Raw genomic sequence first — 23,601 nt, 5'->3', positions numbered from 1 at the left:
TCTGCATGCCATCTTACCAGATTTAAACTGATGATCTATAATCCGGAATCGCTGAAGTCCTGAAGAGTCCGGATTAATGACTTTTGACTGTATTTAATTTCTGCTTGATTAAAACTTATCTTACTTCTTGCTTTGTGTAAGAGAAGCAGAATGCAGTGGCTTATATTAATATGTGAGAGATGACTGCAGTAAGGAGATGCAAATAATTTAATTGAAGAAATGCGCTTGAACGAAATGAATTTTTTAAAAATTACTTTCGCATGACACCTCATCAATTTGATGAATTCTAGCGCTCGTTGAACTATTTGTTCAAAAGCAGAACACTATTTTTTGTCAGAATATCGCAGAAAATATTGTTTTGATGATAGGAATAGGATATCCCAGAAAAGGATCGTTGTATATATCAAACGCTGTATATATCTAATTTAAATTATGTATGAATTTTGTTGAATGATAATTAAAATATCCTAACTGCATGATTCTATTTTGGTGAGTAAATTTTTCATCAGGTAGAATACCATAAATGTTTTTGCATGATGTTTGAACTTTCCTTAAATGCTTCCTTAAATAAACTCTCCGTTAATTGGTTTAAATAATGTAGTAAAAAAGTATATTTTGTTTAAATATATGCAGGATTTACAGCATTACTAAATTAAATGTCACACTTAAAAAGCAATTATTAAGTTAATAAGCAACAGCAATTAAAAAAAAATTTAGTTTGTGCCTTATGTACATATTTTTTACCTTAAATGTATTAGTAATTACTTCAATTAGTCATTAATATTGTTGCATTTTCTCTTCTTGACACCAGTTGTTACGTTATTTTCTTCCTCCACGTTCGCATGGGGTTTGTAGATTTGGAGTGAATAATGATGACACTTTATGAAGTATCGAAACACACTTTATTAGCCAGTATTGTCAGGACAGCTCCAAAACATGTTTTACAGTCATCAATGAACTACTTTAAACACACTGACACAATCAGTGAGACAGCCTTCAGGTTATCAGGCTATCATGGTGGAGACAACTTCCTGCAAAGCACCCGACTCTGCTTCCGGAGTATAGCTTCTGACTCTGCTTGGTCGTTCTTGGAACTCCACATACTCTCGAGACTCTCCACGCTACAACTCGCGATGCACTTGACAACACATGAGCACAGCTCCCGACTCTTCGGTTCAGTCATTTCCAGAGCTCGACACGCTGTCTCGATGATGCACTAACCGCGATACACTAGCAGACTCCTTCGGTGCACTCAACGACCCACTCGGCACTCGCTGCCCGGCCGTCAACTCGATCGACTCCGCAGGGAGTGACTCGCTAGATGAGACACCAACTCGATACCAACTCCATCACACTCTATGTGAGCCACACAAACTGACTGTGGACCAGCAGAGTTTATATAGCTTTCAACTTGTGTTCGAGAACATTCTAGGTTAAACCGGTACGAATTCGTTCCAGAAGGTTCTCCATCCGTCCATAGTATATTGCCAATTTTGTCGCCAAATGGGTGATTTCTCGCCAAATGTGGCAACCCTAAACCTGCTTTGCAGGGAAGCCATCCTACTGGGCCTGTACATTTCGTAATAATATGTAGTAATGAACAGCCACTATTTAAAGGTTTTTTTTTATAACGTCACTTTTATCTAAAACTCACTGAAGTAACTGCATTTTATATAATACTTCTTTTTCTGCATTAAAAATTGAATTGTGCAATTAGCAAATTTGCTAATGCTCATGCAAAAGTTCTTTAAATTAATGAAAAATTATCATCAAGATTAAACCTGTTGAAAAGTGGTCATGTATGTTAAGAAAAACAAATATGAAGCCATAAAAATGCATAGAAGTATTCCATAAAATCAGCTACATACTAGCGAGCTTCTTTTCTGTATAAATAACATATTTCTTAATTTTTTAAACAAATGGTTTACTCGACACCACTCGTTTGAAATTCAGAAATCACTAAATTTTTTAATTAGATGAAACAGCAACTTTATACTAATACCAGTATCGCTTTTGCTAGTCTCGTGTCAGCCAAAATAGAATCAGATCTTCTTCTTAGGAATTATACCAAAGGCTCATTGTCAAAAGAAGGATAATGCACACAATGCCGAGTGAAAATTAGATTTATATGAATGATGAATGAGATTTAAAATAAATGTGAACTTCTTGTGCCCTTCCCCCCCTAAAAAGTCTCGGTACATTTAAAGAAAGAAAAAAAAAGTGTATTCGTACCATCATCAAAGGTAGGAAAAAGCAAGGTCCGAACTCGCAATACAAGTCCCTAGCAAAAGCTGAAATTACTTCTTGGGCGTGCTACCTCTGCGCTAAGGTAGCTTGCGGGTAAACATCGTTTTCACATTTCACGTTCAAGAAACTGAAGAAGCATCTGGACTACTCTGAAACTAGCGATAATAATTTTCTGTAAATATTTTTTTTTAAATACCAACTCCATTAGAACACCACTCCTGGTGATGCTTGAATTCAAAATCTTTAACTCAAGAAGCCAACATTTTATCCACTGGGCCACAAGAACAACCTTAAATTTATGTAGATATATTTTCAGAAAAATTCAAAATCTGGTATTTCGAAATACATCACTATTTTCTCACAACAATCTATTGCTTTAGATTATTCTGTAATAATTATCACCCATATATCATTTATGGTTGATTATTAAAGTTTATTACTGCTAATAAACTTGATAATTTTCCTTTAAATAATTTATAAAGCTATTTTTATTCTATTAGCATATGCATTTTTATTGTTATCTGAAATTTTTATTAATATCCATATGACTTTTTTTTTTCATCAAGAAGAAAGAATTTTTGAAAGTGCAATCATTTAAAAACCATGGTATAAACTGGACGTTTGAAACAAGATGCCTGAAACTGACGTGTCAAAAAGTTGAAGTTAAGTCAACACACGCAGTCTCCAGTCATCCGGCAAATGCGGCCTCTGAACTCACTTCTGATTGGTTAACGCTTTACGCGCAAATGCATGACTATGTTGGTGTGAACGCAGCTTGGGTCAGTTATAGGAAATCTTCGGGATTGGGAATTTTTGTCTTCGTTTTTTGCACCGGCTGCTACTTCTCAAATTTTCTTTTATACTCAGAACATCCTCGATATGAGCTGACGAGGGATTCTTTACAAAATAGTCAGGTAGGTTTGTCTTAATCTTTTAGTGGGCATTTGTTACTATGATTTTGCCCACACTTGCAGCATTTTTCTGGGTTCGAACAGAGATGTTGGGAATGCCCAAACTCCTTGCATCTAAAGCACTGGAGAGGTCTTTTCCGCGGCAAGAATTTTTCTACCTTTATGTTACCACTAAACATGTTATCAAGCTGATGTATCGCGTAGCCAGTTGCATTCTTCTTTAGATCTACTATGAAGATCGGCATTTTTCCATTGTTATTCTCTTTGCTTCTTAATATCTGCTTGACTTTTATAACAGGAAATTTTCTTCTGGTCAGGTCAGTCTGATGGTGTTCTCCGTCACTAATTTTGGTATGTTCGTCAAGACTACTCGTAAGGGTTTCTCACTCGCCAACTGAAAGGAGTATTTTCATTAATATAACTTTGTTTTAATCTTCTTAATTGTGGTATTTCTTATAGCCATTCATGTTGCTTTTCTAAAATTTACTGTCATTAAATGAGAGGATAAAATATATTTTGAAAGGTACAGTTGACTTCTGAAGTGTGCAGATTTAAACTACATATCTTCAGTTATATTTGCCTAGGTATATCATTTATCTTGATTATATGTAGAATTTTTTTCATTAAATAAATTAGAAATTATTTTTCACAAATACAGCAATATGGGAAGGGAAAGGAACTTAAAGGTAAAGGGCAAAATAACACAACTCATGACCATTAAAAACTTAGGTATATTATATCAGTGGCATACATTGGGAGGTGATGAGGTCCTTATGCACCTCCAAAATTTTTTCTTGTATCAAAGATTGATACAATTTAAAGATTGCGTTATTTTGTTAAATTTCTTATTGAAGGTTTTTTTTTTTTTTTTTTTTTTTTAAGATTGTGGTATCCTATATACTAGAAGAGATCACATATGCCTATTTTGTTAATGTCTAGACTATTATTCATTGAGCAGTGGATGAATATGTACTGTATTGATGGAGCTGGTGAATGTTGGAATATGATTGAAAATGTGGGTAAAGAATTTATTATTCACATTTGTTAGAAAATGCATTCACATAGTCAAATTTAAATTTATTTGGAGGATCATGGAGAGAAAGCTATGTTCCTACTGCTAGTTGAATCAAGCATGGAACCCCACGTAAATTCTCGTTTTCCAAAATAGTCCTTGAAAACAAAAAATTGATAAATAGGCGCTTTTGTTCCATTAGGACTTCAAGTTCCATTGCTTCAGTAATGCTTCCACATCTCTCATCCCATGTGCTATAAATGGTAAATGGTATTAACTATTTTCTGACTTTTGTTTTACAACTTTTTTTCAATATCAGATGGTAGTTTGCTAAAATGTACACATTGATTTCATCTTTTCTTCAAACATAAGCATAGGTATTATCTGGATTGCTGCTGACAATAATTGTTCTAAAACATTAAGTGGCACCTGATGCACTAAGTTTATGGAGAAGCATATTGTATGTGCATTTGAAACTGCATGTGATGTTGGTATGCCTAAATTATATGTAGTTGTATGGTAAACTGAATGGACATAAACTAGAAAGTAAAATCAGTAGGTCTGCTCATGAATACCTATGTATAGCTAGCATTAAGTAGCTAAATTTGTATAATTACTTTACTTTATTCTTTGTTGTCATAACTTCCATTCTGTATAATGATTGTATGATTATTAAATGAAATCAAAGAGCAAAATATTTTTTTTTAAATGCAGTAATAAAGTGCTAACAAAATTAATGGCAAGTTAAAGGTGGTCATGTTGATCATGAATGTTAAAAGAAATTATTTAATTTTTTTTTTGTTATTTATTGTGCATACTTATGTGCATTTTTTTTTTTTTTTTTTGTGTGTGTGTGTGTGTGTATATATATATATATTTTTTCTTTTCTGTATATTTTGGTCTTAGTTCCCCCAAGAATCATTCATCCAGTTTCATCTTATAATGTCACTGAAGGTAATATTGCAACATTGAACTGCAATGTTTATGCCAAACCTCCAGCTTTCATAAGATGGAAAAGACTGAAACCAGATGGTGAGGAGGAGAATTTAGAAAAGTATATTATGTACAATGGTAGCTTACAAATCAGAGCAAACTATGCTGATGAAGGGTTATATGTTTGTGAAGCTGAGAATGAAGTTGGACATGCTCGGTCTGAAATGATTTTAAATGTTCAGGGTAAATTTGAACTTTATTACTATTATTACTGGTGTAATATAATTGTTATTATTATGAGTTAATAACAGGTGATTGTAAATATCGATGGTCACTTTTAAATAATTAATACTTGGAACTTAACTAGAATGAGTAATTTTTTTAAATAATACCTTTTATTTTTATAGCATAATATTTTTAAAAATATTATTATCATTCATCGATTCAAATTCTTTTCAGTGCCACCACATGCAGATATTAAAGCTCCTGCTACTATTGTTGCCATAGCTGGACATCCATTATCACTTGCATGTGAAACATTTGGCCATCCTCCTCCTAAAGCATACTGGAAGAAAGATGGTATAATACTGCAGTCTTCAGAATCCCTTTTTGTCAAGAATGGCAATTTTACTATATTTAAAACATCTCTTTCTGATGAAGGAACATACTCTTGCATTGGTGAAAACTTGGCTGGGCGTTCTGAAGTCAAAAGAACAGTAACCATTCATGGTATTTTCCACTTCTCTTTTACTCTACAATTAGAATAAAATTCTTGAATTGTGTCATAATTACTTTTTAATTCAAACTTTATTTTTTTATAATTATAATTTATGGGATTTTTGAATGTATAACAACATACATCAGACAATTTTCTAGCTAAAGATACGTGTTTCAACATTGCCTGCTAATTGTAGTTAAATTAAATATTTTGTTCTTAAGCTGTACTGTAACAAATAGTATTTTTGCTTTCGAAAGAAATAGTGTCAAAAAAAGCTATAACAGTGTTCTTATTTCAGAAATAAGTTTTATCAATAAAAAGTGATTAATGTATGTCATTTTACATCATTCTTTGTTTATTGAAATTAACTTTAAGAGCTAGTACTTTTCATATGTTTAAACAAATTTCGCTATGATAAAAATGACATGATGATGAAAGTGTAATGTTTTGCTGGAGATATTCATTTGGCACATAATCTATCTAGAGAAAATTGTTTGATCAGTGTTTTTCTATGAGCGTCACTCTGAAATTTTTTAGCTACACATAGGTTTTTAAAGTTATACTTGCAAAATTTTATCAGTGTTCAAAGTAATCTGCTCCAGCATCAGTGCACTTCTGTAGGCGAATTTTCCAAAGATTAAATGCCTCAGATCATTCATTTCATGGAATCAATGGAAAAAAAGTATTTATAGCCTCATCAATTTCATCTTCAGAATGAAAATGACATCTACATAAGTTCTTTTTAAATTAAAAAATAGCCAAAAGTCAAGCATAGCTAGATCAGGTGAATAGGGTAGATGTTCTATCACATTGATTTGTTTTTGTTCAAGAAACTCAACTCTCAGTCTTGCTGAATAAGAAGAGGAATTGTCATGGCAGAGCATGAGTCCTGTAATATTTGTTTCATGAAGAATTTTTGAAAGACACTTAGAGATGTACCAGTTAGCTGTGACTGTCTTCTGTGCTTCCATTTTGATGAATTTGACCAGTCTTGTATTTCTGAAGAAAAAGGTGTGTGTTATGTTTTTATGGCATGTTGTTTTTCACTATTGTGGGCATGGGATCATCTTCAAAGACCCACACTTTTCTTTCTTGACGTATGGAACTTCAAAAAATGGCATGTATGTGTCATCACCAATATTCATATGCAATTCTTCACGAATAATTTTATGTGTGGCAGCAGGTTCAATGTTAAGTTCCTTCTGTATCAGTTGGTATGTGTAGCGATTATTATTAGTTAACATTTTCTGCATGCAGACATATTATTTAGGATTGCTGCTGACAACAGCCTTCCTGTGTGTTCATCCTGAAGAGAGTTGTGATTCTGTGAAATTCTGCAAACAATCTAAATACAGTAGCAGGAGATGAATCTTCATTTCCAAATACTAACTGTAGATGTTGAATGCATTCTTCTTGGTTTAATGCCACTTTAAAATCATAGTACAATAATGTTCTCATCTCAAAAACCATGTCCTTCTGCCTGAAATTTATTGTACACTAAACTACTTGCAATTGGCAAATAAAAAAAATCATCTGCTGGGCTAAAATTGTTCTTATTTTCAAATCTAACCATCATTTTTTTCCTGCAACTTATCATCTGTGCATATCTAAAAAATTTCAGAGTGACCTACGATAGTGGAAAAGATTTAATTTTTGTTCTAATAAAACCTTTTTTTTTTACCCCAAGAATCACTTTTAATGTTTATTCTTATTATTTGCAGAAGAGCCAAAAATTAGCTCTGTTTATTCATCAGCTCCAGATATTTTCGCTACCATTGGGGATAAAATAGATATTGTATGTAATGCTTCTGGATATCCCATACCTGAAATTATTTGGACTGAGCCAGAAAGTGATTTAGGTGAGTAATATGGGCAAATAAATATTGCCATTTTTGTAATGATAGCAAATTTTGATTTTTCATCTATTTTTAATGATTTTGAGCCATACTTAGTTTTTAAAAATTTTTACATTAGCTGTTATAGTCATGTGCTTAGAAATTTCATTTAACCACCATCCATCAGATAAAATTTATTTCCTGTTTCCAAAGCCTCTACAGAATGTTTATTATTAATTTTAAATCTGCTATCAGCTTGTAATGATTATTAAGTTAATATTAATCTGCATAAGTGATTAATTTAGATGTCAAACAACAAAAATCAACATTATATTTGCAAATTTTCAGAATATTCAGAATTAAATACCATCAAATACCGAAAATCCACCAACCTGAAATCCGCGTTGCATCTCAAAATATAAACATTCAGTTTATACATTCCGGAAACCGCAACATTGAGTGTGAAATGTCAAAGAAAAAATACTTACCGAATAATAATGAGCCATAACAGAAATACCAAATTATTGACATCATGATTTCTTGCATCGAGGTAAAAAAGCAGACGTTTCACTCAACTCTTCCTTCAAGTTCACGATTCACGTTGTATTTTCTGTGTTATTTTACGAGATTATTTGGTGCTGCCTTTGTTTCTATCTGGATATTTTGTGGATAAATTAAGAATATTTTTAATTTCAGCCCTTTTTAATACAATTACAGATAAGAAACGCACTCATACTGCTTGCAATGTTGAAAAACGTAAACACATTGCACTGACTGACGGTAATGCAAAAAGTGCAAAATTTTACAAAAGATGGAGGCAGGCTACTCCTCGGTTTATTGCAGAATCATATGGAATTGCGACATGATTGTGTGTGATGTACGGAAAATTAAAGAAAAGCTGTTGAAATTTTACAGCAACAGTGATTCTAACACTGGAATCCGAAACCGGAAATCTTTGCATATGAGGCGAAATCAGCAAACCTTGATGCTGTGTACATGAATAATATAATCAATTTATATATGTAATAATAATTTAATGCATATAATAAATTATTGCAATAATGTATATAATAATTTAATTAAATGTATCTAATACACCTTATTTATTTTGCACTTTTAGTCTGAATATTATGATTTATCTTTTCTGTCCTTAAATCCGCAAAATCCTAAAATCCTCTGATCCCAAGCTTTGTGGATTTCTGGACTTCTACTGTAATACAATGAACCATCTTTACAGATTTAATGAATCATCTTTCTGTAATACTTGTAAAGGATTTGTAGTTTTTTGGTGTGACTTTGTTGGGAAATTGTAAAAATGAATTTTTATTATTAAAACTAAATCAGTATTTTGCCGCGTTATGTATGCAAAGTTTTACAGGACTAGTTTCGATGGTTTTGCCGAACCATCATCCTCAGCTGCCAAAGCACAAATGAACGAGATAAAATATAGTGATTAGATAAGATAAGAATGGCTGGACAGGAGTCAAGCTACTAGTGCCATCTATTGATGAAAAGAGAACTAAAACATAATTTCCTTAAAGGCTAAAGGCAAAGATGGATTTGAATTAGGGTCATTAACTAGAAGAGAAAGATTTTTTTGAATGTGAAACACCTCCAGAAAATCCATTTCACCAATGGAAGATGTTTTCTAAATAATTTTGGCTGCAGAAAAATTGAAAGTGTGATTTTCTGACCAACAATGCTGGGTAACAGAGAACTTCTGTGTGTCTTTTTTTTCTAACACATTCTTCATGTTCCTGAATGCAAACTTTTAAGGCTCTCTATCTTAATCTGCATAAGTGGTTTTTCAAAAATTGCCAGTCAATTTTTACTGAAATAATGAATATGGATTTGATGCAGACGGAAATAATCTTCTTATTAATAATGCCAGTTTCTTTAATATTTCTCTGTGTTATTTATTTCTAGTTCATTATATTCAGAATGAAGTGCTTCATATACCTTTCATTCAAGAGAAGGATGCTGGCATTTATACATGCACTGCTAAGAATACTGCTGGCTTTGATAAAAAGTCATTTAATCTTACAGTGTATGGTAAGTTGATATACACATATATAAATATATATTGAAGTATGGCTAATATGTTTGCTAATTATCTATGTTATAAAGTATGTCAGTATTCTGAAAGCCTGTTTTCTTTCTCTTTTAAGATAATTGAAGTCATTAATTAATAAATTCTTAACTAAATAGCTCATTAATCCAAATCTGAAAGGTGATCAGTAGCATTGTTAGCAAAAATCATGCAAACAGCAAACAAGAGTAATGATTAGTTATGATTCCACAAACTACTTCTGCCTGATTTGTACTTTTTGAAAAGAGCTAACATTTCTGAGAAATGGGAGAGTCAGTGAAAATGCATAACTAAATTGCTTACTTTGTTCAAAGTATATCAGGATTGCCACGTTACCTGGAAAACCGGAAAAAGTCAGAGAATTCAAAAATTTATTAAAAATCAGGGGAAAATCAGGGAGTTTAAATATTTTAGTCAAAATCTAAAAAACTCGGGAAATTTTATGCTGCGATCCCCCAAAAAAGCGATTTTTACGCCAGTATTGGAAGCAATCACTTTCTTGGCAAATTATATAGCATGTGAGAGTCATTTGAGCAGCCAAGCATAGAGCTAATTTTTGCAGCTCCAATCAAATTGTTTTTCCAGAAAGGCAAAAGCAAGTTTCCAGCAACTTTGGTTTCCAGTAACCTCTAGAATAGAGAGATTCGCATGTGCAGTGCATGTTGAGCTAAAGAAAATACCTTCCCATTCTTGTATTAAACAAAATTATTGGTTTAATCCTAATATATGATACACATGGGATTTGGCCACATTATGATGAGCATTAAGCAGGTCATTTTGGTGCAGGCGATAATTTTCAAAATTGTGCCTGTATACTAGAATTTTACAAAATCTTAATTTTTTCCCCTTTTTAATAAATGCCTTATTTGCCATTTTGTAGTAAAATAATGAGCCCCCCCCCCAATAATCAGTCATCTAGGCCAGTGGTCGGCAAAGTGCGGCTCTAGAGCCGCATGTGGGTCTTTGGCTCCCTAAGTGCGGCTCTGGTACAAATATCCACGGAATGCGCAATAATATTTTCATTTAAAAAAAAAACTTGGTGAGGAAAAAATTACATCTTATTTTGATAAATTAAAATCTTCTCTAAATCGAGAACATATATAATTTTTTGTTTGAGTAAAAAGATATATAGGTAATTAAAATGTTATAGTATTCCTGACTCTTACGATCAGCTGAAAAAGCTCGAGTTTGCTGTTCTTTCCCTTTTCGGTTCTACATATATATGCGAACAATCTTTTTCAAGCATGAACATTTTCAAGAGTAAACTGAAAAGTCGTCTTATTGATGAGAACTTGGAATCATGTCTAAAATTAAAAACAACAACATACAAACCTGACTTACTCAAACTTTCCAAGGAGATGCAAGCACATTGTTCGCATTAATAAATATTTATTAAGTTTTAAATTTAGTTTTATTTAGTGTAATAAAAGTTTACTAAACAAGCAGATTTGGCTCCCAATTTTTTAAAAAATTTTTGTAACGTTCATATTTGGCTCTTTGTGTAATAAGTTTGCTGACCACTGATCTAAGCTAACCATTTAATAAAATTATATTCACCAAAATGTCGTTGATTATTATAATTCAGTTTTTAATCTTTAAGTAATTTATTTTAATGTTATTCGTATCATTTAATGTGGCTTCTTCCTCCTAATTTTATTTATTATTAGTTCATAATACTTTCCAGTTCCAGGCAATTTTCTCTGGCATACTTCTGAACATGATGAAATTTAATGCACATATTTTTTGCTTTATGCATGCTGCTAAATAAATATAAAATACATGAATTTATTTTAAAATATCATTAAATAGATTTCTTTTTTTTTAAGCTTCAAATTGCCTGCAAAAAGAGACATTTTTAAATCCAGATTGGGCATATTCTAATCTCAATCTTCAGTGGAGGAAACAACTCCTATTATAGTTATAATAAAAATATATGCTATGGGGGATAAGTCATATGTAATTGGCAAATTTTTGTGTTTTCAAGTACAACCATAATAAATTTACCTCTCAGGGCAGCCTACGCACACTGTGTGGACAGACTGAAATTTTCTTAAAACACACATGGAGAAAACTTGGGAAAAAGTCAGGGAATTTCATTCTCCTGTTTGAGTGGCAACCCTGGTATATGTGAATATATAAAATTTCTGTTTTATCTATTTTCAAGAAGTGCTTGAAGTGTTATTGCTTTTTTTTTTTTTTTTTTAACGTTAGATTGTTATTTAAAATAGGCTGCTTTATGCTTTAGTAATTACCTTTTTTAAGAAATTAGATTAAAATTTCATAAGATAGGTAGTCTTTTGCTTCCCCCCCTGTATTTGTTCTTTCCTCCGGGGAAAAAAAAAAAATCTAAGTTTCATGTAATTATTTATGATGTTACATTAAGAAAGAAAATTCTTGTGGATTTTCTAAAATTAGTCCCCCTTGGATGTCTTTTAATAACTAATATGATTCTTCATATCCAGTTTTAACATGTGCTGTGCAGCAAATATTTAAGTAGGTTTAGCTTTATATGGTTATGGCAAAGCACTTGAGGGCCGTCTGCCTAAGGGGAGGGATACCTTTGTGGAGTATTTTCTAAGAGAAACTGCCTCGTATACACATTAAACATGGGGAAATCCATGAAAACGTCCATGCAGCCAGACGATTTGCTGGGATTTGAACCTCGAACCAAACTATCAGTATTCAGCGACTTTACCTCTCAGCCACTGGTCAGCCAGAAAACATTTAAATCATTTATTATAGCGAATAACAGTATCTACTAATATTATTAGCATATATATTTTCTCTGTACTTGCAAGAATGTAGGAACTTTCTGAATATGTAAATTGCTCTGGGGCTATGTTATTTTTTTTTTTTATTTTCCAAGAAAAACCTGTTTCTAAGATGTTTGTGTTTTATTGTCTTTAACGCATCTCTGCTGAATCTTCCCAAGCATTCAGTATTTTCTTGTGGCTATATATATATATATAGTCATATATATATACTGATTTAGAATAACATGTATGTTTATGTTCTCTTAAATTGCAAGCATCAGCAAATTTAGTTAAAGTTCTCTAAAGATATTAAAATTAGAGCTTTGTATCTAAAATTGCATTATTGAATATTTTACATGTAACTTTTATCATTTGTTGGAATTCTGGCAATAATTTTTCTGTAATTTTTATAAGCATTTGTATAAAACTTTTTTTTAATTAAGTATTATTGAATAATGATTTTTAAATTAAGTACGTAGGTAAGCTGAAAAATAAGTTTTCCCTGTCGACTGTGGTCAGAGTTGTGTATGAAAGTCAAAAAATAGAATGAGACATTAAAGATATGACTCACCTTTATTTTATTATTCTCGTACAAGTATGTTGAGACATTTGTCATATCGCTTGATAAGCTTCAAAAAGTCCTCCAAGAAAAATTCACGCTTTGCATATGGAAGAAGCGTTGAACGGGTATGGGGGAAAGGCGACACAGCAGGAAAACGCGCAAGTCACCGATACACCATTGGGTAGAGGTCGCTGCAAATCAAGCAGATGGCGCTGTTGCAGTGCCTGCGCAAAGCGAAGACCAGCCTCTCATTTGAGCCCCGGTAGGTATGGAGAGAAGGTGCGTTTTGAATTCGTGGTCAAAGAAGAAGTGAGAGCGGTTATCCGCTATGAATGGGCACGTGAAGTATCAGGAACAGAAATTCATAACCACCTCGTGGAAGTCTATGGGCCAGGTGTGATGTTGAAGCAAATAGTGCGGAGATGGTGTCGCATATTCAGTGATGGACGTCAGCAAGTGGAGGATATACCAAGAGCTGGACGGACGCGCACGGCCACTACAGATGCAAATGTCAGGAAGATGGATGACATGATTAGAGCGAACCGGCGTATCACCATCGATGAAGTAGCGGAAGAACTTCGAATCTCACATGAACGAGCTCAAAATATCATCCACGACATTCTTCGATACAGAAAAGTGTCAGCACGATGGGTGCCCCGACAATTGACCTCGACACACAAGGAACAACGCATGGGGGTCAGCCTGGAACATCTCGTGCGTTACCATGAAGATGGCGATGACTTTCTGTTTCGGATTGTGATGGGGGATGAAACGTGTGTCCACCATTTCACGCCAGAATCGAAGGCTGCATCTATGGAGTGGAAACATCCGTCATCATCTGTCCGAAAGAAGTTCAAGACAACTCCCTCTGCAGGTAAAGTGCTCCTCACAGTTTTCTGGGACGCCCAAGGAGTTTTGTTGCTGGACTTTTTGGAGGTTGGAACCATCAATGCTACGTGCTACTGTGACACCCTGTCGAAATTGAAAGAGGCAATTCGGAAAAAGCGGCCCGGCCTTCTCACATCTGGCGTTCTGCTGTTGGATGACAATGCCAGACCACATTCGGCGACGGCAACGCAAAACCATATTGCAACTCTTGGTTGGGAGCGCCTTCACCATCCGCCATACAGTCCTGATCTCGCACCAAGTGACTTCCATCTGTTTAAGGCTTTGAAGAAAAATCTCGGGGGAAGGCGCTTTGGAAGCAATACTGAAGTGAAACAAGCCGTTCAACGCTTCTTCCATATGCAAAGCCCTGATTTTTTCCTGGAGGGCTTTTTGAAGCTTATCAAGTGATATGACAAATGTCTCAATGTACTTGGTACCTATATGGAAAAATAAAGGTATGTCATATCTTTAATGTCTCATTCTATTTTTTGACTTTCATACACAACTCTGACAGTTAAGTAGATATACGTAAGCTTCGCATTCATTTATCGATAGATATTACTTAAAATTTTCAGAGAGAATGATGAAGCTTCAGCATCCCAAAATCAGTTACTTGCTTGCCTTTTCCTTTTGAATATTCTTCCATGTTTGAAAAAGGCCATCTTGGTTGCTGTTTTTGCTCATGTTATATTTCCCATTAGGCTAATGTGCCTGCATGGATTGACATCTAAAGCTGAATCAGTAATGCAGCTGTTAATTGTGTGATTTTGACTTTATCACTATATTAAGGCTATTTTTTAATTCTCCTTATATATTCTTAAGTTTTTAAAAGTAAAATGCATAATTATTAGAAATTAAATTTAGTAGCAGACATTCAAATATTTGTAAAAGAAATTTAAAGGGAAATTTAATGGTATTTAACTTTTATAAGCAAAATTAAATTATGTTAAAATTTCTGCTTCTGATAATTTAAATATTTAATAGCAAATATAAACTACTTTTATAATTTATTGAATAGTGTCATGAATATGAAGCTATAAAAAATAAAATAGTGTGATTTTTAACTTTAATGTTCAAAATTTTAAAGATTTTTTAGGACTTTTAACTTTTTCTTCAAATTTTTTAAAAATATTTTATATAATTAACCATTTTAAAATACTCCTTTATGAAATTTTATGGCCTTTTTATTCATAGTATATGTTTTAAACGAATCATAAATATTTTTTCTATCCTGTTTTTAGTTAGCATAGCTGCTCTCTATAAATTCTAGAATTTATCACACATTAGTAAAGGTGTAAGTCGCCACCCGGCTTCTATAATTCCATTTTAGTGTTTAGTTTAAAACTTATGATGAATGTTTTTTAAATCGAGAATCAAATATAAATCAACCTAATAATAAATATTGCTGTAACAGTGATGCTTTTTGATTATGCTGTAGTTACTCATATTTGTCTTACTAGTGATGCATGATTTAGTGATTAGTACTTATGTGTTAATTTTCTTTACTGTTGCTAATTTTAGTTAAAATACCACAAAACAGGGCAAATGCAACATTCATAATGATACTGTATCATCCTCCTTAATTTTTTTAAATTATACTTTTTGACTGAGCAAACAACCACTCTGATAGCATACTTAATAAATGCAGCCATTAATCAATTTTTCCATGAAGGAAAAACAACAAAAAGCACCACTGTTGGAAATGGTGCAGAAATTTTTCATCTTTGGAGAATCATACTCATGTTCCATTACACATTGTGCATTTTCCATGCCCCCAAAATCATAAATTATGGCAGTTAACTTTTCCAGAACTGTGAAAAGTGGCTTCATCTCTCTGAAGTATATAAACACAAGTCTGTTTGCAGAACTATCCATCTCCAGCATATCTTGCAAATTCTTACAAAAAGCTTTACGCAACAGTTTGTTTGAAGGTTTTTAATGCCTGCACCATCTAAAAGATGTATGGCCGGAATTGGAGAACTTTTCGTAACATGCCATACCATGAGGCACACTGAATTCAGAACTCACACGTGTTGATTTTGTGGGACTTACTAAAAATGTTTTGGCTGCTGTTTGTTTTGGGCTGGTTTTCTTACACAAGCAGCCCATGTCCTGAAACTGCTTCACCCACTGTTCAATATTATCATGATGCAGTGATTCTTTACCAAATTTTATGCAAAAATTCTTTGAACAATGCTGTTTTGATTTGTTCCAAAACAGATTATGCTTTCTCCTGCATGAATGGTGCCATTTTGATTACCATTCCCTCTAAAATCAATTTTGTAACCCAGTTCTTCAAACTCTCACTGATTCTTAAGAAAATTCCTCCCCTCCCACTCTAAGTTGCCATATTCCTCCCTTGAGACAAGAGGAAAGGTTACAGGTACTATAAATGACATAATCAGAGAGATAAACTTGTTACATAGTAAGCTTTGGTATTGGGAATTATGCTACAATTACTTATACAGTACAAAGTCCGTAATCCGGACTCATCGGGGCTTCGGCGATTCCAGATTATAGATCGTCAATTTAAATCTGGTAAGATGGCATGCAGAAATTATATAATTAAAAATATGAAACCGTAATTTATGAAATAAAGAGCAATTATGATCTAAAGGGTATCAAAATTTACAAAAAAAAAGAAGCTTAATATTTATTTGTTTACTTTATTAAACATTTCTTTCAATGTAAGTTATTTAAGTTGCTTCGTTTTTTGTGCTAATACTTTCTCTATTGTATAAACAGACATAATTTCTTGTTCAGTTACAAAGTTCCACTGTTCAAGTCCTGTAACTCCTGTGTCAAAAATACCGACTATATTGTCAATCGAAATTTTTTTGTTTTTAATAACCTCTCTGTCACTTTCTTCACTATCGGAAGCGGCATTTTCTGGATCTAGAGCCATACTACAGATTTCAGCGTCCGTTAATTGATTGATGATTGGGGTCTTGTCGTCACAATGAAAAACTTCTGTTATATCATCTTCATTTATTACCGTTTCTTCACATTTCTTTACAAAATCCAATAATTGGAAAATTTCATCTTTAGTTTGCGATGTCCGAAAACCTTCAAATTTGCGGCTATCATTTTCATCATCCTCACCATGAAATATGGTAGCTGGCCATAAATTATGCCAAGCATTTTTTAAGGTATCTGGAGACACATCCTCCCATAATCTTGCGATGCTCCACACAGCAGATTTTATGCAAAAAAATTTCAAAAAGTCTTGAATAGTCTTGCCATTGTTCAAGAAATTTAACATAGATTTTAAAAATGCCACTTTATATTTGCATTTCAGCACATGCACTATTTCCATATCCATAGGCTGAATGATAGACGTACAATTTGGAGGGAAGAATAATATGGATACATTATCTTTCACTGAAACTTTAAGTAAAGTATGTGCCAAACAGTTATCAACAATCGGGACTATTTTTGAGTCATCAGGTAAACCAACCGAATTCAGATGTCACCGAGCCTCGGATATAAAATGGTTTTCAAACCAATCATTCATCAGCGCTTGTGTCATCCATGCTCTTTTATTTGCACGATATATAGCGGGGAAAATCATTACTCCTTTAAATGCTCGAGGTTGTACATGTTTTCCGATTACAAAAAGTTTGCGCTTGTGCTTTCCTGCAGCATTTGCAGACGTTAAAATTGTTACTCTCGCTTTGGAATCTTTGATACCAGTTGGAGCATTTCCTGTTGAGGTTGCCAAGGTATTTCACAGTACAAATTGCCAGAAAAGAGCAGTTTCATCAGCGTTGTAAATTTGTTCTGGAGATAATTGTTCACTAGTAATGAGTTCAATGAATTCATCTGCAAACTGTTCAATAGCTTCAGTATCAGCTGAAGCTTTTTCACTTGAAATTTTTAATTGATTTATACCATGGCGATTTTTAAATTTGGTTAACCAACCTGTTGAATATGTGCACTCAGTGTTTAAGTTCATTTCTTCATGAAATATTTTGGCTTGAGCCATTAGCATTGGCACGCCCTCACTGTGACGCTGTGTGACCCATTCAGTCTTCAAGCTTAATTTTTATAAAATTGCTCTAACTCTCTGCAAAATATAATAAGCCGGATCCGATTAGAAGCTTATGGAACAGCGCAATCTGCAACATTAACTGAAATACCTTAGAATCAGTAAAGATAATTTTAGCCTAGATTATACCATCTGTCATACATTAAACGCGCATGCGTAAACGCATTATGCATGCGTAAAGCATACAAAAAACAAGAAAAGTTTGTGGCTTTGAGGTCCGGATAATGGACATCTGGATTACGGACTTTGTACTGTATTTAACTTAACCTGTTTAATCAATGTAATTTGTGTGCCATATCTTCCTGTTGTTGCTAACTTAATGTAGTTATATAAATTGTTTATAATATTACCTGTTTTAAATAATAGTAATGTAAAAAAGTATAAATTCAACATTTGTTTATGCTAATGTGTTATGTGTGTGTATATTACAATATTTCCTCACTTTATAATGTGTACTTTTTTCACAAAACTCAGATGAAAATCAATTGTTTGCTATGCATACAAATGAAATAGGTGTATACAAACATGTAGCAGCACAGCAGCATGTATTTAACAATTGAGTATACTGTTGGATTGGGGAATCTCCAATACTCTTTACAACTCTGTGGATAACATGCTGTGAGATACTATTACAATTGATAGTAATACTGGTAGAGCAAGCAATGATTCTAGTTATACCAACAGTGACAGTGATTAAGAGGTGCTAAACACAGAAATATGTTCCTTTTAGCTTATACTAAAAATTTTCTTGCATTTTATGGTAAGTACTGCTTTCATACCTCCAAATTGGAAAGAAATACTGTGGACAGTAGACAAGTTATTCGCAGCTTATCTTTGAGAACACTTTTTTTTTTTTTTTTTTTTTTTTTTAGAATTAGATGTAAAAATTAAGGTTATGACTTATTTAAGGGTGTGCCTTTTTAAATTAAATGTCGCAAGGGTGTGAAAAGAATACAGTATTTTAACATATTTACATATATCATGTAAAATTATACTTTTGTAATTCATAATTACATTTTTATAATACTAAAGGCAAATATAGTATAAAGGCTGTAATCCGGACATCTATTATCCAGAATGATCTATAATCCAGACCTCAAAGCTAAAAAACTTATGCATGCACGTTCAAGCGTGCTTCCGATAGTGAAGAAAGTGACAGAGAAATTATTGAAAATGAAAAAATTTCGATTGACAAGTTAGTCGGTATTCTCAACACAGCGATTACAGGACTTGAACAATGGAACTTTGTAACTGAACAAGAAATTACGTCTGTTTATAGAATTAAAGAGAAAGTATTAGCACAAAAAATGAAGCAACCTAAACAATTTACTTACATTGAAAGAAATGTTTAATAAAGTAAACAAATAAATATTAAGTTTTTTTTTTTTTTTTTTTTTTGTAAATTTTGATACCCTTTAGATCATGATTGCTCTTTATTTCATAAATTACGGTTTCATATTTTTAATTGTATAATTTCTGCATGCAATCTTACCAGATTTAAATTGGTGATCTGTAATCCGGAATCGCAGAAGTCCCGACGAGTCCGGATTAGATTTTGTACTGTGTATAGTGTTTTGTAGGAAGATTGGGTTTATTGCTAATTACAAACAAATACAGCTGCTCATTGTTTGTTTAATAAGTTATTTGAGAAATAAATAATAGTTATTGGAAAGGTGATATAAAACTGTTTGTAGTATTTTTTTTTTTCTTTTCTGTTGTATTCTATATTATTTATTCTTTGTTACAAAATATTTTAGTTCTGAATTTTTGTACATTTATTACAGCACCGCCTTTACTTACAACAAATCCTCCACGTAAAATTGAGATAATTAAGCAAAGCGAAATAACTTTAGACTGCTCTGCATCTGGAATTCCCCCTCCGGAAATCATTTGGTATAAGAATAATGAAGGTTTATCTGCCAGTGAGCATTTATTATTTTTGGAAAATGGTCAGAAGCTTAAAATTATAAGGGCTGATATATCTGATGCTGGTCAGTATAGCTGTGTTGCTAGAAATCAAGTTGGAGAAACATCAAATACTTTCAAATTAGGTATATCAGGTAAGATCTTTTTATATTTATCTTCCTCTATATGCAGAATGAATTATAAGCAGTATAATAAAGACATATGTGTAATTACTGCTTAAGAATTTTATGGGATTAATTGTAAGTAGAATGAATTATTAATAATGTTGTAGGGCCATTAGGTTATTTTGAAACAGGAGACATGAAAAATGAGCAATGCTCTCACCGTGAGTCAAACCTTGCACCTCTTGAATACACACTGAGTGTGCTGGCCATTACACCACGAAGACATGCTAGGAAGGCAGGGGAAATACCTTATATACTTCCTCTTTTAAAGGGCGATTGGGAACTAGGGGACCCATTCGCCAAATCCTGGAGTGAATGGTAATCCTGGTGGTGGAGAATCATCATCCACCACCTTTTCTAGTTCAGTCACCACCGTAGAGACATTAGGTATTTTAAAGCAGGAGAGGTGACAAATGAGCAGTGCCCTCACCGGGGATAGCAACCATTTGGAAGAGACGATGTTATTGCTGTATTCATTTTACACTGAACATTTAAAAAGTTAATAATATATTTACTGAATTTTAAAATAAGAAATAAAAGACACTACTCTTTTAACTTAAGATCTGTTTTCTTAAAACTTGCTTTTTTTTAAATGTGCATTTATTTATAATCATTTCTTTATCGTGTACTAACTGAGAGAATTTTACTACTACTTCTAAGATAACTATTATAATAGCTTTTTAAAGTTAGGCAAAAAGCAACCTTAGATTGGCATAGTTTTAAACATATATAGTAACTCTTTTTTTTTACTTTTGCTAAAGAACTTATGTTTGACTGCCTTTGAAATCGATAGCTTTATTCAAAATTTCTGCTAATCTAAGATTGATTTTTTGCCTAATTATAAATTTTACGTTGCCATATTTCTCTTCTGATTCAATATAACAGATATTTAAATAAGTTTCCAATATATACTACATATATATAATAATATTACATACATAATACATAATATTACATATATTGCATTTAAATAAATATAATATGTAAGATTGTTGTCTTAATTTTGACAAAATTGCTTTACTCATAGTATAAGAATTATTTAATTTTTCAAAAGTGGGAGCTAAGGAGGAAGGTTTTTTTATGCTAATTACTTTGATATTTTATACTATTATAATTTATCTAAAATGCTCAGCTAGCATAAAATCGAATCATAAATTAGTTACAAAGAATACAATAAGGCTAACTTTAACAAATGCTTAACAAAATGAATTCTCATTTGAAATATGCTTTACGCTAATAACTTCTAAAATGTCATGCAAATGTATTTCAAATAAAAGTATATTTAAGTGCAAATGTTGTAAATATTTACTTGCAAAGTCACTCTGCAACTACAAGTTCTGTAAATATTATTTATTAGCTGGCAGATTCAAAGGAATCCACTTTTTTGCGTTTTGAAGTTGCTTTTGGAAAATACATATGCATTTCCATTTAAGATACAATTTAAATAAAAGTTCACACTCTGAAAAATTAACGAATTGCATCTCTTTGTACTACAGGATAATATTTCTCTAGTTTAATAATTAAAGAGCCAGTTATACCCTTCCCTTTATGGTAAGCTATACGATGAACTGCACAAAATATTTTTTTAAACTTGTAAACTGTGTTCATCTGTGAAGGGGATGGTAAGTTAAGCCTGCTAAGGACAACAATTTAATCCATTTTTAATCAAATATTGTTTCTTCAGCACTATTTTTGGATATTCTTCCCAATGATGGGTCTTTGTCATGCAGACAGTAGGCATAACCTGCAATATATGTCAGTGCTTTCTTTTTCTGCAGTCAAAATTTCTCTGGTGGAATTCAATTCTTATTCTTAAGCTATTGGAGAATGCCCTTCTATGAAATCCAAATCATCAACTGTACTTAATAGAAAAGCATCTTCCTCCTCAGTTTTCAAAGCCATTTCAGGTAATTCTGATTTTAAAATATAAATCACTATTTTTTGTTTACTTTAGTTATGGATACTTTTGAGGATTATTTAGTAGCTTATTAATGAATAATGATTGCTTTAAGTGGCATATGACTTCAATAGGTGATGGATGGTCCTTGATGGTGATGGCTGGTCAATAGCTCTTGAAAGAAAACTAAAGACTTTCAAGACTGATTTTCTGACTAAAAAGACTTTGAAGTGCATCTTGAGTTAATCTAGAAATTAAAATATATTTAGCATAATATGATGATTTCAAATCATGCTATAGGTTAAAAAAAGAGTTTGTTGAAATTATTTCTCCTTTATGGAAAGGCAGTATGTTGGATTTTTCTCTGAACACTTAATCCATTGATGACTTTCTTAAATAATTTCAAAACTTGCATTTGTTTTTCCTTATGTTCATTTAATCCAAATGCTGCTCTAAGTATTTTATCTGAGGGAGTTCATAATATCGAAAAAGTTTTGTATTAATTCAAAGAAGTCAGATGCTTTTTGTTTTCCTGTAAGGCAGAGTATGCCTTTTGCAGTAATTCTTGAAAATGATGTTTTCAGTGGAGTTACTCTTTGTCTCTCATTTCCCTTGACCAGACAGGATTGACAGATTAAAAGTTCTTTCTTGATTCTGTGGGTAGTGGTACAGGTGGGTTATTAGCTGGTGGAGTGATGTGTCTGGTTAATTCCGATAACAACTTAATTTCTCTTGAATCTATTTAAAACATCTTTTATGATATCAACATTTAAAACAGTTCCATCTTCTTGAACAAATCCTTTATCCAAAAAGTGATCTCTCAGTAATTTGAGTCAGTTTGCAAAATCTGCAAAAACCTTTAATTTTTTGCATTTGCATTGCAGAATTTGGAAACTGAAAACTATTAACAAAAGTACTAGATTCAACGAAGTCAGATACTGGGGCTTACACTTCTACTCCAGATGACCGAATATGTTTTGTGAATGAAAAAAGAAGAATGTTAAAATAATAATAATGATAAATTGGTTACTTTTACTGTGAAATTGTTACTTCTGATTATGTCAAACTGCATTTTTTGAAAAAGACCAAAAATTTGGTCCAATTTAGAATCATGGCAGAGCTTTGAATCTGTATACATTTCGTTGAAACTGAGAACACATATTTTCCCCTAAAATTCAAATTTTTGCAATTTTTCTTCAGATCAAGAACACTCTGAATTCCTGGACTGCATGAAAATTTAGTACACCATCTCTTCAATGTGTTAACACGAGATAAAGGAATTGTCATTTTTTCTCTCCAAAAATTGTAGTCTTTAGATGACAGAGCTCTTATGACAAAGCAACATGACATATCTTCACTATTCCACCAGATTTTTTTCCTCCTTTTCTAGTAATGTGTTAATCTGCTTTAGACGTTTTTTCTAAATTCTCGTGTCTGTACTTTTTTTCCCCTAAATTTCACTATTTGAAATTTTAATTTCTGAATTTCTGATATAAATTTTTTTCTAGATGTTAACCTTTTTTATCATTGAGCAAACATTGTAAAAATGTTCTTTTCCCATTTTTTAAGACTTCAGTATAATTTTCTAAGCATAGTATTTTGCCCTTCAAATTATCAA

At 32.4% G+C, this 23,601-nt stretch overlaps 1 protein-coding gene across 5 annotated transcripts in view; it reads left to right on the top strand.

Annotated features, from left to right (window-relative positions):
* The window catches only part of LOC118195450 (hemicentin-1-like), a 331,768-nt gene that overhangs the window by 90,907 nt on the left and 217,260 nt on the right, over positions 1-23,601 (top strand). For all 5 annotated transcript variants that reach the window (XM_085827451.1, XM_085827448.1, XM_085827449.1 and 2 more), the window contains exons 17-21: positions 5,077-5,346; positions 5,563-5,832; positions 7,543-7,680; positions 9,583-9,708; positions 19,781-20,056. In XM_085827451.1, coding sequence (XP_085683577.1) covers positions 5,077-5,346; positions 5,563-5,832; positions 7,543-7,680; positions 9,583-9,708; positions 19,781-20,056 — 1,080 coding nt within the window. The remainder of the gene's footprint in view (positions 1-5,076; positions 5,347-5,562; positions 5,833-7,542; positions 7,681-9,582; positions 9,709-19,780; positions 20,057-23,601) is intronic.

The sequence above is a fragment of the Stegodyphus dumicola genome, chromosome 12 (genome assembly GCF_044657685.1).
Source record: "Stegodyphus dumicola isolate Sdum_Otavi_A_Nest chromosome 12, ASM4465768v1".
NCBI classification, from domain to species: domain Eukaryota; kingdom Metazoa; phylum Arthropoda; class Arachnida; order Araneae; family Eresidae; genus Stegodyphus; species Stegodyphus dumicola.
The sequence above is the reverse complement of the archived record's forward strand: the minus strand, read 5'-3'. Positions and strand labels throughout refer to the sequence as shown.